Source organism: Agelaius phoeniceus, chromosome 22 (genome assembly GCF_051311805.1).
Source record: "Agelaius phoeniceus isolate bAgePho1 chromosome 22, bAgePho1.hap1, whole genome shotgun sequence".
NCBI lineage: Eukaryota > Metazoa > Chordata > Aves > Passeriformes > Icteridae > Agelaius > Agelaius phoeniceus.
Window position 1 is genome coordinate 1,277,072 of NC_135286.1, and position 14,489 is coordinate 1,291,560.

The following is a 14,489-nucleotide window of genomic DNA, read 5'->3' on the forward strand; positions in this document are numbered from 1 at the left end:
GGGATTTGGGGGCAACGTCCTCCTCCGGCCCTAAGGGGGCGCTGCCCGAGCTCCCCGCGATGGTCCCGCCCCTTCCCGCGCGCACCAATGGCCGCCGTCCCCTGCGGAGTTTTGTCCCCGCCGCTGCCCCGTAGCCCTGACACGTTTCCATGGAGGGGCCGCGCGCGTGGCGCCGAGGGGCGGGGCCAATGCCCGGCCTTAAAGGGGCCGCGCCCCTCACGGGGCTGAGCGGGAGCGGCGGCAGCGGCGGGTGAGAGACCGGGGGGGGAACCGGGGGGGAACGGCAGGAACGGGCAGGGGGACGGGTGTGCTGCCCTGCCCTGCCGCTTTTGGTAGGGACAGCCCGAACCCCCGCTGCTTGGGGCACCCCTGGGCTCTAGAGCGATTCCAGTACCCGGGTACGTTCTGCCCCTCGGCCCCGGGACCCTCCGCTCCTCCCGGGCCCGTCCCCGCTCCCGGCTGAAATCCGCCACAGTTTTGCCTTTCACCGGGCCCGGTGCTGTTTCCCCAGCCCCGGGAGTTTGGGGGGCTCCGGTTGGGGCCGCAGCTCCGGAGGGAAATGTCCCGGTCCTGGTCCCGGTCCGGGTCCTCCCGGGGCTCCCGCCCCTCCCCGGGCCGGGGGTCCCGCAGGTACCGCCGGTACCGCCGGCAGTCCCCGAGCCCTTCCTGCGGGGCTGGGGAAACAGGGAGCGGCTGAAGGGCAGGGCTGGTACTCTGCGGAGACCACCCCAATTCATTCATTAATTAATGAATCAATGAGTTAATTAACAGCGAGAACTGCTGCCCTGAGGGGCACGGGTGAGCCCAGGGCTGGGTTTAACAGGAACAACCAGGGCTCATCTCCGGGAGGTGCCACCTCCGTGTCCGGGAGGTGTGACCGGCCCTGCCCCGCCCGTCCCTCGGGCGGCACCGACCTGGCCGGGCCGGGCCATACCGGGCCGTGCCGTACCTGGCCGTGCCGTGCCGTGCCCACCCCCGGCTCTGGGCTTTCCCCGCAGGAGCCATGGCCGAGACCATCCTGGTGACGGGCGGCGCCGGCTACATCGGCAGCCACTGCGTGCTGGAGCTGCTGCAGGCGGGCTACGAGCCCGTGGTCATCGACAACTTCCACAACGCCATCCGAGGTACGGCAGCCCCGTCCCGGCCCCGTGCCCGGGCTGGGCCCGGCTCCAGCCCCCCTCACTCCCCTCCATCCATCCCCAGGCTCCGAGGAGCTCCCCGAGAGCCTCCGGCGGGTGCAGGAGATCGCGCACCGGCCCGTGCTCTTCCAGGAGCTCGACATCACGGACCGGGCGGCGCTCCAGGAGCTCTTCAGGAAGGTGAGAGCAGGAGCTGCAGGGCCCGGGGTGGCTCCCGGGGTCCTGTCAGGGGAGGGAACGCAGTGCCCGCTCCTGTGGGAGCGCCCCGGGCTGGCCGGACGGGGATCCTGGGGGGATCCTGGGGGGATCCCGGCTGGTTCCTGCTGCTGTGCCTCTGATCCCAGCCCGTTCCCCCTGCAGCACCGCTTCTCGGCCGTGATGCACTTTGCGGGGCTCAAGGCCGTGGGGGAGTCGGTGCAGAAGCCTCTGGAATATTACAGAGTGAACCTCACCGGGACCATCGGGCTGCTGGAGGTGAGAGGGGCCGGTGGTGATCCCGGGCTGCTCCCTCTGCCCTGCCCAGGCCCTGCCAGCGCTCCTGCAGGGCTGGCACAGGGCACAGAGCTGCATCAGTGCTGCCCATTGCCCCTGGCAGACCATGAAGGCCCACGGCGTGAGGAACATCGTGTTCAGCAGCTCTGCCACCGTCTACGGGGACCCCAAGTACCTCCCCCTGGACGAGAAGCACCCGGTGGGAGGCTGCACCAACCCCTACGGCAAATCCAAGTTCTTCATTGAGGAGATGATCCGGGATCTCTGCAGAGCAGAGAGGGTGAGGAGCCGCCCCAAGGGGCTGTGTCCCCCACACGAGGGCTGTCCCACACCGGGGGTGTCCCCACGGGGGTGACCTGGCAGCCCTGTCCGTGTGTCCCCAGGACTGGAACGCTGTCCTGCTGCGCTACTTCAACCCCATCGGCGCCCACGAGTCGGGAATGATTGGGGAGGACCCTCAGGGCATCCCCAACAACCTCATGCCCTACGTGGCTCAGGTACAGCCCCCACAGCCCCTGGGGTCCCAGGGAGGGGACACAGGGAGCCGGGGCTCCATGGGGCTGTCCCTCTGTGCAGGTGGCAGTGGGACGCCGGGAATTCCTGAGCGTCTTTGGGAACGACTACAAGACAGACGATGGAACGGGTGCGTCACGGGACAGGGGGAGTTTGGGATGGGGGGAATTTGGGATTCCCAGACCCCTGGCCCTGCCCTCACCCTCTGTGTCCCCACAGGAGTCAGGGATTACATCCACGTCGTGGATCTGGCCAAGGGCCACATCGCTGCTCTGAAGAAGCTCAAGGAGAACTGCGGCTGCAAGGTGCCAACCTCGGGGTGCTGCCAGCCCTGGGGGCGTGTGGGGGTGCCAATGGGGGCTGAAGGGGCACCTGGCCCTTCTCCCCTTGATCCCTGTCCTTTATCTTCCTCCCAGATCTACAACCTGGGCACAGGCACCGGCTACTCCGTGCTGCAGATGGTCCGGGCCATGGAGAAAGCCTCGGGGAGGGAGGTAAGGGCAGAGCTGCAGGCTCACAGGCACAGGGGCAGCAGCTGCTCCCCACAGGGCCTTGCTCCCCCCAGCAGCCCTGGCACCGTTCCCTCAGCCCCCTGGGACCCCCCGAGCCCTCGGTGCTGCTCTCCCTGCAGATCAAGTACCGGATCACGGCCCGGCGTGAGGGGGACGTGGCCTCCTGCTACGCTGACCCCGCGCTGGCCGAGCGGGAGCTGGGCTGGAAAGCTGCCTTTGGCCTGGACAAGATGTGTAAGGGCATCCCCTCCCTGGCACAGCGGGCACTGCCAGCCCCCTGCCCTCCCTCACCTCCCTCCTCCTGTTCCAGGTGAGGACCTGTGGCGGTGGCAGCTGCAGAACCCCACGGGCTTCAGCAAGAACTGAGCTGTGACCGAGGGCTGGCTGAGCCCAGGGCTGCTCTGAGCCAGCCCTGCCTCCTTCCCCGAGGGTTGTCACCATCCTGGGAGGGCACTTCCAGCTCCCCCTCCTGCCTCTGGCACGGGGCAGGAAGGCTGGAGCATCCTCAGCCTCCTCCCTCCTCATCCTCATCCCCCAGGTCTTTGCATCTCACAGAGCAGAACCACATTGAACAGAGAACAGAGCCAGGTTTGGCACCACGGGCATGGAACCCCCATGGGAACCCTCAGGGGCTGCAGCCAGCTCGGGCGGGGAGCTCCTGGGCCCTCCCTGTGCCCTGTGCATCCAGCACTGGGACAGCAGAGTCCTGCTGAGCCCAAACTGTTCCCTCCTGCCCCACCTGGCAGAGAAGGCACCAGGAACCTCCCACAGGGACCACTCACATTCCAAGGCTTCCTCCACTCCCCCTCTTTATCCCAAGCATGGTTTTGGGGACCAAAATCTCATCTCCCCCCTCTCCTGCTGAGCTGGAGAAGCCCCTGCCCAGGGCTGGGCCAGCCTGGCCTGGCTGCCCACAGCCCCCTGGGTGCCTGCTCTAGGCTCCTGTGGCAGCCACTCCCCAGAGCCCTTTGCCAAAGGCTGCCAGGAGCCAGCTCTGCCCTCCTGTCCCACACTGCTCCTGTTTATTTCTGGCAGCTCCCAGGGCAGGGATGACGCAGCCGGCCCCGTGTGCTGGCGGCTGGATGAATAACTTATGAATTGAGCTTTTGATTTGTTTTTAAAATAAACTTTCCTACTTTCTAAGTGGCAGCTTTGTTCTGCTTCCCCTCAGCCGGAGCTGCTGCCCCTAAAAATGGCACCCTGGGGCCTCATGGAACCCAAATCCACCCCAAATCTCCCATCCTGCCTGGCCAGGGATGACGGCAGCTCAGCTCTGGGATAAGTTGAGGATTTATTTCACCTTGGTTCTCTGTGGAACGCACACACACACACAAAAAAAAAAACCCCAAACATGTACAAGGAAGACAAGAGAGAGAAGAAAAACAACCAAAAAAAAAAGAAAAAAAAAAAAAAAACAAACCCAAAAGAAAAAAAAAAAAAAACAGAAGAAAGAACCCAAAGCTGTATTGAGGAATGGAGAGAAGCCGTTCTCCCTCCCGGGGTCCCGGCACTGCTCGGGCAGGGAGTGAGCAGGAATGCTCTGCACAGGGATGGGCCCGGGCCCCGTCACACACGGTTCCAGTTCACAGTCACACAGGTCAGTCTGTCCATCTCCAGCCCTTGGTGTCCCCAGGGAGCTGCCATCCCACCCCTGCCAGCCTCAGCAGCATTAAAACACAGCATCCAAGAGCCCAGGGCAGGGCAGAGCTGGGCTGCCCCCAGTGCCAGCAGCAGCTCTGCTGCTTTCAGACTTCCTAAAAGGAGCAGAAATGAAAATCCCAAGGCCAGAGGCCAGGCAGGGTGGGCCCCACGATGCACTCTCCAGAGGGCAGTTATTGCTTTGCACAGCCCGGGCACGAGGGGCAGGGCTGGAGCAGAACTGCTGGGGCTGAGCCCCCCAGGGCAGCCCCCACCTCTCTGACCCTGGGGCAGGGCAGGGGAGCAGGGCCAGCCCTGGGGAATGTGGGGGTGTTCTAAAAGCCGTGATCAGCCCCGAGTGGGGGCTCAGCCCAGGGAAAGGGGGGTGAGGGCAGAGCTGCTCCACAGCCACTGCCCTGGGCCCTGTGGGAGGGGAGGGTCAGCCAGGAGCCCCCCCAGAGGAGACATTCGGGGCCCCAGCACGAAGCCAGCACTCGGGAGGGGACGAGCCACAGGTGATTGTACATGGGGGGGAGCAGGGACAGCCCCGGGGGCACAGAGGGAGGGGCACAGCAGCACCCAGGCTCAGATGCTGCTCAGATGATGGCTGGGAGCAAAGCTGCTCCTTCCAGCTGCACCAGGAGCCAAACCCGGGGTGCAGGGACCTCCCCCCTCCCCGAGCCAGCCCAAGTCCAAAGGGAAGGACGAGTAGCAGCAAGAGAAGACATTGAAGACGGGGCCGGTGGCTCCGTGAGTGTAAACGAAGCTTTGGGGCTCCCAGGGTGCAGAGCTGGGCTGGGAGGAGGGGGAGATGCCTCTAGGATGGAGATTGTAAAAGCAACAAGAGGAGGAGGAGCAGGAGGAAGGAGGTGATTATCTCAGGAGGGCAGAGCGGCCCCGATGGCTGAGGGGAGTGTGCGTGTGTGACAGGCGGGGCCGTGCGGGAGGTGCGGGAGCTGCGCTGACCCTCCCGCGGCCCCGGGCAGCCTTTGGCGGTGCCAGCCCAGGGCCGAGCCTGCCCCGGGGCCTGCAGGCGTCCGCAGGGGAGTCCCGGGTTCCTGAGCTCTGACTGAAAACCCCTGAGCGGAGGCCAGGGCAGAGCTCCGAGCCCCGGGGGTGCCCCAGCCCCGCCCCTCCCGCCGCAGCCGGGCACGTCCCGCCCCTAATACTGGTACAAAAACCCCAAACCCAAAACCTCACCCGCGCCGTGCCAGCCCCGCGGGGCGCCGAGGCCACGGTGACCTTCCCTCGGGAACCGCCCGCAGCCAGAGCAGGAGAGAAAAGGCCACGCCCAGGCTCGCCTTAGGCAGCTCCGGCGTGGGCTCCGGGAGCAGCGGGAGAGCCGGGCACCCCGGCCGGGGGGGACGCGGTGCGAGGGCGCGGGCACGGGGGGTGCGGCGGGAGGTGCGCTGGGGGGGCCATGGCTTCCGTTGGCAGCGGGCGGGTCACAGGGACACACGGGACCTCGGCACCCTCCCCTGCGACAGTCCCGAGGGGCTCGGCTCAGATCCGGGGCAGCAGCTTCTCGATGAACTCCTTCACCGCCATCATCTCCTGCGGGCGGCGCACGGCCGTCACACCGGGGCTGCCCAGGCCGGGCTGGGCCCCGGGAACGGGGCTCGGGGCTCTGCAGCCTCCCCACAGGCCAAGAAGGGGCACATGGGTTCTGCAGCCTCCCAGAGCAAGTCAGGAACAAATGTATCTCATGTGTTCTCCACCATGACTGACCTGCAGTGCTGGGGTTGGTCCCAAAGGAAAGGGACCCACAGGGATCATCCAGCCCAGCCCTGCCCAGACCCCCCAACAATCCCTGGCAGCACTGTCCAGAGGCTCCTGCAGCTCTGGCAGCCTTGGGGCCGTGCCCAGCACCCTCTGGGGGAAGAACCTTTCCCTGAAATCCATCCCAGCCCTCCCCTGGCACAGCTCCAGGCGATTCCCACGGGCCCATCACTGATCACCACCCCTCCCTCCATGGCCAGCACTGACCTGAGGACAGGAACTGTGCATCACTCCAGGGTAGGTTTTGAACTGCACCTTGGTGGGGGTGACCACAGACTTGAGCTTCTCGGCAGTGAGGGCCCCGAAGCGCACGGGGATCATGGGGTCCAGCTCCCCGTGGCACTGCAGGATGGCAATGTCCTTGTTCACGCCGTTGTTCGCCGCCTGCCACCGGGAGGGAGGGGACACTCAGGCGAGGGGTGCTTTGTGTCCCCAGCACGAGCCAGCAGAGCCCTCCTGATGAGGGAGGGAGCAGCATGCCCAGGGCAGGGGTACCTGAGGGAAGGCCTTGTGCAGCGGGAGCCAGCAGCTGAGCGCCACGATCCCGGCCAGCTGGTGCTGGCACGTGAGAGCCGTGTACAGCGACAAGGCACCGCCCTGCAGGGGGAACAGGCACTCACTGTGGATCCACGGGGGTGCAGGGACACCCTCAGGCCCAGCTCACACCCTGGGACAGGTGCAGCAGGAACTGGGGACCCTCACCTGTGAGAAGCCCCCCAGGATGATGCGGTTGGGGGGGATCCCGTTCTTCATCTCGTGCTCAATGATTGCTTTAACTGGAGGGAGATGGAGAAATGGGTCAGTGGAAAGGGAAAAGGGCTGAAAAGCATCATCCCGTGCTTCAGGGTGCACATCAGGGACAGGGGAAAGGTTTGCTGGGATCACAGGCCAGCAGAAACAAAGGAGAGAGAGGTGGAAGGAAGACACCTGCTGCAGTCACAGCAAGGGAGAGGCACACAGCAGCTCACCACCTCCCCTCACACAGCTCCTTACTGTTTTCTGCCGCTTTCTTGATCCCAGCTTCATCCTCAGGTGCATCTGGAGTCAATCCCATCAGGTCAAACCTGGGGGAAGCAGCAGGGTCAGCCAAAGCCTCTCCCAGCACCCGAGTGTGGGGAGGCAGGAACTGGGGGTGCTCTGCCCTTCCCTGGCCCCACAGAACAGTGGATTTTGTCCCCCCATCCCTCTCACTCCCCAAAAAGGTCCCACCCAGCCCTGTCCCCCAAAGCACTGACCAGGAAGGCATCACCATCTTCATGTTGAGGGTCACCGGGATCCGGGGCCTGTGGAGGAACATTTTGGGGGTTGAGTCAAGTCTGAGGGGAGCAGGAAGGCTGAGACCTCTCCCCTCCCTGCTGAGCCCCCTCCTGCCTGAGCAGGGATGCACAGGAAGCTCCAGAGCCTTTGTTTGTCTCTCCCTGCAGCCACCAGGGATAAACAAGACGGGAAGGGAAAGAAAAGAGCCTCTGGTGCTGCTCACACTGTGGGAGCAGCTCTGCCTGCAGCAGGAGCTGACCATGGCAGCAGAGCTGGGCAGCCCTGCAGGGCTCAGGCCTCCCCCAGCAGCCTTGGCAGCCTCAGGGCCCCCAAGAAGGCCCCCAAGAAGCCCCCCAGGGCAGCACTCACGCATGAGGGCAGATGTACTTCACGTAGGGGAGGCGGATGGAGGAGAGAGCATCGGCCCAGCTGTGCCTGGGGAGGGACAGGAGATCAGTCCAAGGCTTGTCCGAGCCATTTTCCCAAACCCTGCTGCCCCCCAACCCCTCCCCTGAGCTTCCATCAGCCTGAACCCCCCGTGAAACCCCCCAGCACTGACCCCATCTGGGGGGAGACCACAAAGCCCCAAAGCTGCAGGCAGGGAGGACAGGGAGGTGGGAATGTCCAGACAAGGGAGCAGGGAATGTCCAGACAGGGATGTGGGACTCTCCTGGACAGGGAGGAGCCCTTTGTCACCACCACGGAACCCCGAGGTGGCCTTGCAGAGCAGGGATGCCCTCGAGCAGGCCCAGCCCAGCTGCCAGCCCTGGAAAAGCTGCAGTGCTTATCAGCAGTGCTTATCAGCAATCCCCAAAGGCAGCACAAAATCCACCCGCAGGGGGTGGGGGGCTGCCAGGCTGCCGGGATCATAAATATTCAAGAGCAGACAGCTCTGCCAGCAGCAAATCCCTGCCATTCCCTGCCAGGCTGGTGCAGGAATGGCTGCAGACCCCAGCCCAAAGCCCCACACAGATCCTGGGATCTGCATCTGGCAATCCACACATGCCAGGCAGAGCCAGCTCCAGGGACACTCACCCCGTGTCTCCAAGGCCATGGAGGAAAATGACCTGTTAAACACAGAAGGAAGGGAATTAGCTGGTGTGACAGTCACAGGGGGCAGGGCTGGGCTGGGCTGGCAGGGAGGTGGCAAATGGACACTTAGTCACCAACGGGAAGAGGCTGAAATTAGCGTGGGGCAGCTGATGGGTGGGTCAGGGATGTGGTGTCATCCTGCCAACAGAGCTGCCACGGGCAGGTCCCAACTCCTCTGCACAGCACAGGGACAAGGAGTGACAGATCATCCCACCAGGACTGGCACCAGAGCACAGGCCCAGCCTGAACCCCAGAATGGCCTGGAAGGGATCTCAGAGCCTCTCCAGTGCCACCCCTGCCATGGCAGGGACACCTCCCACTGTCCCAGGCTGCTCCCAGCCCCATCCAGCCTGGCCTAGAACACTGCCAGGGGCAGCCACAGCTGCTCTGGGCACCTGTGCCAGGGCCTGCCCACCCTCCCGGGGAGGAATTCCTGGAATCACAAATCCACCTCCACAGGCTTTTCATCTCAGGCTCCAGCAACCCCTAAACCTCGGGGAGCAGAGGGGAGGCAGCCTGCAGGGAAGGACAGAGCAGGGGGGGGTTCCTTTGGGAGATTTGCTTTTAAAATCTTAAACAGCCCCACCAGCCCTAAGCCCCAGTGCCTTGACAAGCTGAGCTCCCAGCCTGGAGCAGACAGCACAGAGCTGGCCCTGCCATGCTGGAGCTCATGGAAGCAGCTCCGTTTTCCACGGGGGAAGGAGGGAGGGAAGGAGGGGCAGCCCTTACCGCGGCAGTCTCCCGCTCTGCCCCTGACACGGTGACAGCGTCGGCGAGGAGAGGGACAGACATGTTGTTACCACACATACACCGAGAGGGGTCGGCACTGGCACCTGCGGGACACAGCCTGAGTGAGGCAGGAGAACAAAAAACAAACACTCCACACGTGGGGTGCTGGAAGTGTTAAAATTAGCCTGGAAATTACACCTCAGAGCCAAAGTTGTTCCTGTGGCTGCACCAGCGTGGGCAGAGGGTGGTCAGGCAGCCTCAGCATCCCTTCATCCCTGCAGCCCTGCCCTGAGCTGTGCAGGAGCCTGACCCACATCTGCTCCGAGCGGGAAGCAGGAAACCCTCGGCATGCAGCAGCACAGGCTCTGCTGCCCCCACAGAGGTCCAGCCCTGCTTTATGGGGCTGGTTAGGATGAACCAGAGCACTGGGAGCTGCTCTGAGCCCCCCAGTGATGGAAGGCAGCCTTGTGGCTCCCCAGGGCAGCAGGCAGGGTCACCACTGCTGTCCTGTCATTGCCAGATGCCACAGAGCACCCAGCCCTCAGCCATGGCAGCCCACGGTGTTTGCTCCCACGGCATCACAAAGCACAGCTCCCCACGAGGCTGCCCTGACCCCGCTGACCCACCAGCACTAATTAGATCAGAGCTTGTTTAGGGCACTGCCTTTATCCCCCAGGAACAGGATCAGCCTCCAGAGCACCATCACAGAATATCCCGAGCTGGAAGGGATGAAGGATCATCCATCCAACCCCAAACCCTGCACAGACGCCCCAAAAACCCACCCTGAGCATTTCTGATGTCCAAACACTCCTGGAGCTCTGGAAGCCTCAGGGCTGTGCCAGCACCCTCTGAGGAAAAACCTTTCCCTGAAATCCAACCTAACCTGCCCTGGCACAGCTCCAGCCTCTCCAAGGTCCTGTCTCTGTCCTTTCCTCATCACACTCTGCCCCAGCTTCGCCTCCCACAGCAGCACCATCCCAGATCACCCCAAAGCTTCCCAAAAGTGCCAGCAGCCAGCCTTACCCAGGAGAAACAGCCTGCTCTGTCTCACAGCCCGGCCAGGACCTGCCCGACTCGTTCCACCCACTGCTCGTCAGCAGCTTCCCCACTCAAATAAAAATAAAGCACCGGGAACAGAGCAGCTCCCCGGATCTGACACAGCCACACGGCCCACGTGCAAAACAACCGGCCAGGAGAGAAACCACACCTGCCAAAAACCCCGCCAGGGAGACGCAGGGACAGCCAGGAATAACAGCACCGTCCCCTGGCAGGGGTGGGACACGGTCCCGGCTGGGGAGGCTCCAGGGAAACCTGGGATGCTCAGAGCTGCCCCAAACATCCCTGCTGGGAATCCTCAAATTCCTCCTGGGAACCCCAAAGATTCCTCATGGGAATCGCCACACATTCCTCCTGGGAACCCCAAACATTCTTCCTGGGAATTCCTGCCTGAGGATTCCTGCCCCGCTCCTGGAGGGAGCACAATGGGGATGAAACCCCTCAGCTGTGCCCGTGTGGGTGTAAAGGCACAAACACAGAACCAGGAGGTGAATTTGGGTGCGATCCCCGCCGTGTCGCACCCACCGGTGCCACCGGACATTAATTAGCGTTAATTACCGTGCCTCAGCCTCTCCTCCGGCCCCACAGCCCCGCAGCGAGCGGAATCCAGCGGGGGCTGCAGCGATGGAGGCGGGATCCCCGCAGCCGGGAGCGCCGGTTTTCCGCCAGAACCGGGGCTCCCTGCAGGCTGCGAGATCCCGGGGACGGAAAGACGGAGCCCCATTATCTCACTGAGGCCCGCCGAGCCAGAACCGCGTCCGTGCACCGCCGTTAATCCCCGTTAAAGGCCCCGCCGCCCCCCCCACATCCCCGCGGCCCTCACGGAATCCCCCCCCACCCTCCCGCAGCAGTGGTACGTCCCCCCCGCCGCGCCGCTGCCCGGTTGCACCCCAGCCGCCCCCCCCCGGCAGTGCCCGGTGGTACGTGCCGCCCCCCACTCCTCCCCGCACCTCTCCCGGGCCCGGCGCGCGCGCTCCTCGCGGCTCCCCCGACGCGCTCCCACAGGAACTTCCGGCTGCGCGGCGGAAGTGACGCAAACAGCGCCGGGAGAGACCGGGCGGCCATGATGGAAACGGGAACCGGATCGCGTTCGGAACTGCGGCCGGGCCCTCGGGGATTATCGGTGACACGGCCCGGTCCCGCCCTTCCCGCAGCGCCCTGAGGCAGCTGACCGGTTACGGGGACAGGCCCCCGCCGCTCTCCCCGCCTCAGCGCCGGTGCCACCCGGGAGGGCCGCGACTCAGGAACAGCGCACAGCTCTGCACCGCAGCGTGTTTATTGTCAGTCACAGCCAGTACCGGCCCCGCACACGGCTCGGTGGAGCCTCCAGAGCGGCCCCGCCGCCCCCGGGATGCCTCGCACCGACCGCGCCGCCGTGTCTGTCCCACAGCCGCGGAGCTGCTCCGGTGCTCCGGTCCTGCCCCGGGCGGGGTCCCGTTAGGAGATGAAGTGAGTCTGGGGGGTGATCTGTTCCAGCTTGTGGTCGGCCGGGTTCGCTGAGGCTTCGTAGTTGCAGATGGTGACTTCGTGGCGATGAGCCTGGGTGGAGACGGGACGTTTAAAATCCGGGAAAAGCAGAATCCCACTGGGAAAAACTGGATCCCAGAGGGAAAACAGGATCCCAGCCCCTCCCACACACTCTGCTCTCACTCACCTCCGTCCACTCCCCCTTCAGGCCTATATAAAAAATCTTGGTTGTCTCAGCTCCGAAGTTCTTTGGGAAGTGCATGGAGAGGTGGTAAACGTTGGAGAAACGGGCAATTCTGCAGGAAAACACACCCTGAGACCAGAGCTGCTGCTCCTGCAGCCCTCTCTGATCCCAGCAAGGGTTCCCTCACACCATGATGGGGGGACAGGACACCAGGATGATCCTGCACCCCAGGAATTCCTGCCCCAGGCTCTGGGATGGAAGTTTCAGAGGGCAGGACAGGGCTGGGGAGGATAAATCCTCCTGAGGGCAGCTGGGAGCTCTGCCCTGTGCTGCCCCTGCCCCAAATGTGGGCAGAGCTCCTGTGGCAGGCAGGAGCAGCCCCCAGGGCCCAGGGTTTGGCTCATACTTGGTGGGATATTCCAGCTCTCCCAGGGGATCCCGGCTCAGGCTGAAGGTCTGCTCTGGCTCCTTGGCTGTGTCATCAAAGGACATGTGAGGAATGTTCCTGAACCTGGCAGGACAGGGAGTAATTAACAGCAGGTTAATTGGATTGCATCCATTAAAGCTGCCCAGCTTCTTCTCCACAGAGAAATGGATTTATTTTGTGTCCCCTCTGAGGAGGGGAGCTGGTGTTACTCACAGCCTCATCTCAGCTGGGTGTGTCCCATCATCCTCGCCCATCACAATGACTCCTTTCAACTTCACACTGCCTGTGAACCTGCTCACACACACGGACAGGGTGCTCACCCCTCTGCTCTCCAGGCAGCCCCAGGGCAGGGGAAGGAGCCCTGGCAGCAGCCAGGATGGTGCCAAGGGATGGAACTCACGGGATGTTGAAGAGCAGCTCCTCATCATCATCGCTTTCCACGAACTGGGGACAGAGAAGAGCAGGTCAGGGCTGGCCTGGGGTGTGCAGGGGGTGGTGAGGACAGCTGGAGTTTAGGGGGCCCTGATTCTCTTGCTCAGAGAATCCCAGATGTTTAGGATTGGACGGGACTCTGGAGATGTCCCAGCCCAAGCCCTGCCCAGGCAGGGTCACCAGGTGGCACAGGGACACGTCCAGGTGGGTTTGGGATGTCCCCACAGAGGGAGACTCCAGCCCTCCCTGGGCAGCTGGTCCAGGGCTCTACCACCCTCATGGAAAGAAGTTCTTCCTCACGTTGAGGTAGAACTTGTGTTTTACTTTATGGTCCTTACTCATTGTCCTGTCCCTGAACAGAGCCTGGCACTGTCCTCTGACACCCCTTGGGGTATTTTATGGGTTGTCCTCTCAGCCTTCCCTCCTCCAGACTGACCAGGCCCAGCTCCCGCACTCTCCCCTCATCAGGGAGACGCTCCAGACCCCAAATCATCTTTGTGGCCTCCTCTGAACCCCCTCCAGCAGCTCCTCCCGTCCTGAGCGGCCCAGACCCGGACACCATGCTCAGCTGAGCCCCCCTGGGGCCGAGCCGAGGGCAGGATCCCCTCCGTGCCCCGCTGCCCACCCCGCTCCCCGGGCCCTGCGAGCGGTCCCACCTGCGAGCGGTCCCCGCGCTCCTCCCAGGGCCGGAACACGGTGGCTCCGGAGCCCTCGCGGCGCTCGTTGAGGCACTGCAGGCGCTGCCGGTCGATGCGCAGGTAGAGCCCCCAGGCCGCGCCGCGCTCCGCCGCCTCCTCCCCGCAGCAGCGGCACCGGCCGGGCCCGTGCCCGTGCGCCATGGCCGCGCCGGCACCGCCCAGCGCGCATGCGCGACGCCCAGACACGCCCACACGGCAGCGAGGAGACGCCCCTCTGTCACCGAAACCACGCCCACAGTGCGCATAGGGCACGCCCATCCCGCTGACGTCACATCATAGATTAATTGGACACGCCCTTGTACCCATAGCCGCGCCCATGTAAGCCGGTGATTGGTCCGATGTGTTATAGCCACGCCCATGTGGGCGTGATCTGGCTCTGCACGTGCTGAGCCCGTGAACCGCCCGCTGCTCCCGGGAGGGGTCCCGGTGGTGCCGGGGAGGGGTCCCGGTGCTCCCACCCCGCCCGGGGAATGGCGAAGCTGCTTTGCTAGAAAGGCTCCGGCCGTATTATCCGCGGGGATCGTTCCAAACAGAGCAGGAACGGAAGCAGCACCCCCGCCGGGCTACCGGGAACGGGATACCGGGAGCGGGATACCGGAGCATCACCCTCCGAGTAGCCACGGAGTTCCCCCATGGTTTGTTTAACAGTCGTTGTGAACGTGAGGAAAGAACGAGCAGGCACAGTCCAGTGGTGGGCTTTTATTGAGACATGATTCTCCTCTTTTTTCATATAACTTATCTAATTAAAATATTCATCTTAGTTACCACAAAAAAAGGAACATAGAAAATTGTATATATACACAGTTTGGGACCAAAATACAAATACGAGTCCGAGTCACTCCCCCTCCTCCTGCCCTTACTCATCCTGTATGGGGTGGGAGGGGGAAGAGGCAGCTCTGCTCCACCTTCAGCGTGTGGAGGAGCACAGAACAACCGCACAGTGTCACAGCCCGAGCCCGGGAAGGAGCACTTGGATCCCAGACTTTGCCTAGAGCGTCCCCCAGGGAAATATCCCTGCTCTGCTCCCCGCTGAGGGCCGCTGCCCGCCCCTCCTCAGGCTGGATTTAGTGCCCG

At 63.7% G+C, this 14,489-nt stretch overlaps 3 protein-coding genes across 4 annotated transcripts; 1 reads left to right on the forward strand and 2 right to left on the reverse strand.

Moving 5' to 3' along the window:
- Positions 1–111: 111 nt before the first annotated feature.
- On the forward strand, positions 112–3,799 carry GALE (UDP-galactose-4-epimerase). The gene is made up of 11 exons (XM_077189592.1): positions 112–250; positions 999–1,124; positions 1,204–1,319; positions 1,500–1,613; positions 1,735–1,911; positions 2,015–2,128; positions 2,208–2,274; positions 2,364–2,449; positions 2,561–2,638; positions 2,776–2,890; positions 2,967–3,799. Exons 2-11 carry the CDS (start codon positions 1,004–1,006, stop codon positions 3,020–3,022), a joined length of 1,044 nt encoding a protein of 347 aa, XP_077045707.1. The 5' UTR covers positions 112–250; positions 999–1,003; the 3' UTR covers positions 3,023–3,799.
- Positions 3,800–4,104: 305 nt separating this feature from the next.
- On the reverse strand, positions 4,105–11,413 carry LYPLA2 (lysophospholipase 2). Of its 2 annotated transcripts, none has more exons than XM_054648152.2 (10): positions 11,158–11,413; positions 9,152–9,255; positions 8,366–8,397; positions 7,700–7,765; positions 7,309–7,356; positions 7,067–7,137; positions 6,776–6,849; positions 6,569–6,670; positions 6,281–6,457; positions 4,105–5,848 (listed from the first exon to the last, which is right to left on the reverse strand). In XM_054648152.2, exons 1-10 carry the CDS (start codon positions 11,270–11,272, stop codon positions 5,798–5,800), a joined length of 840 nt encoding a protein of 279 aa, XP_054504127.1. In that variant the 5' UTR covers positions 11,273–11,413; the 3' UTR covers positions 4,105–5,797. The 2 variants fall into 2 exon arrangements, with proteins under 2 accessions (XP_054504127.1, XP_054504128.2); XM_054648153.2 differs by lacking the exon at positions 11,158–11,413 and adding an exon at positions 10,766–10,973.
- A 52-nt stretch (positions 11,414–11,465) lies between these two features.
- Positions 11,466–13,606, reverse strand: PITHD1 (PITH domain containing 1). The gene is made up of 6 exons (XM_054648154.2): positions 13,374–13,606; positions 12,686–12,729; positions 12,499–12,576; positions 12,265–12,369; positions 11,862–11,970; positions 11,466–11,746 (listed from the first exon to the last, which is right to left on the reverse strand). The coding sequence occupies exons 1-6, from the start codon at positions 13,554–13,556 to the stop codon at positions 11,645–11,647; spliced, it is 621 nt and encodes a 206-aa protein (XP_054504129.2). The 5' UTR covers positions 13,557–13,606; the 3' UTR covers positions 11,466–11,644.
- Between the last annotated feature and the right edge of the window lie 883 nt (positions 13,607–14,489).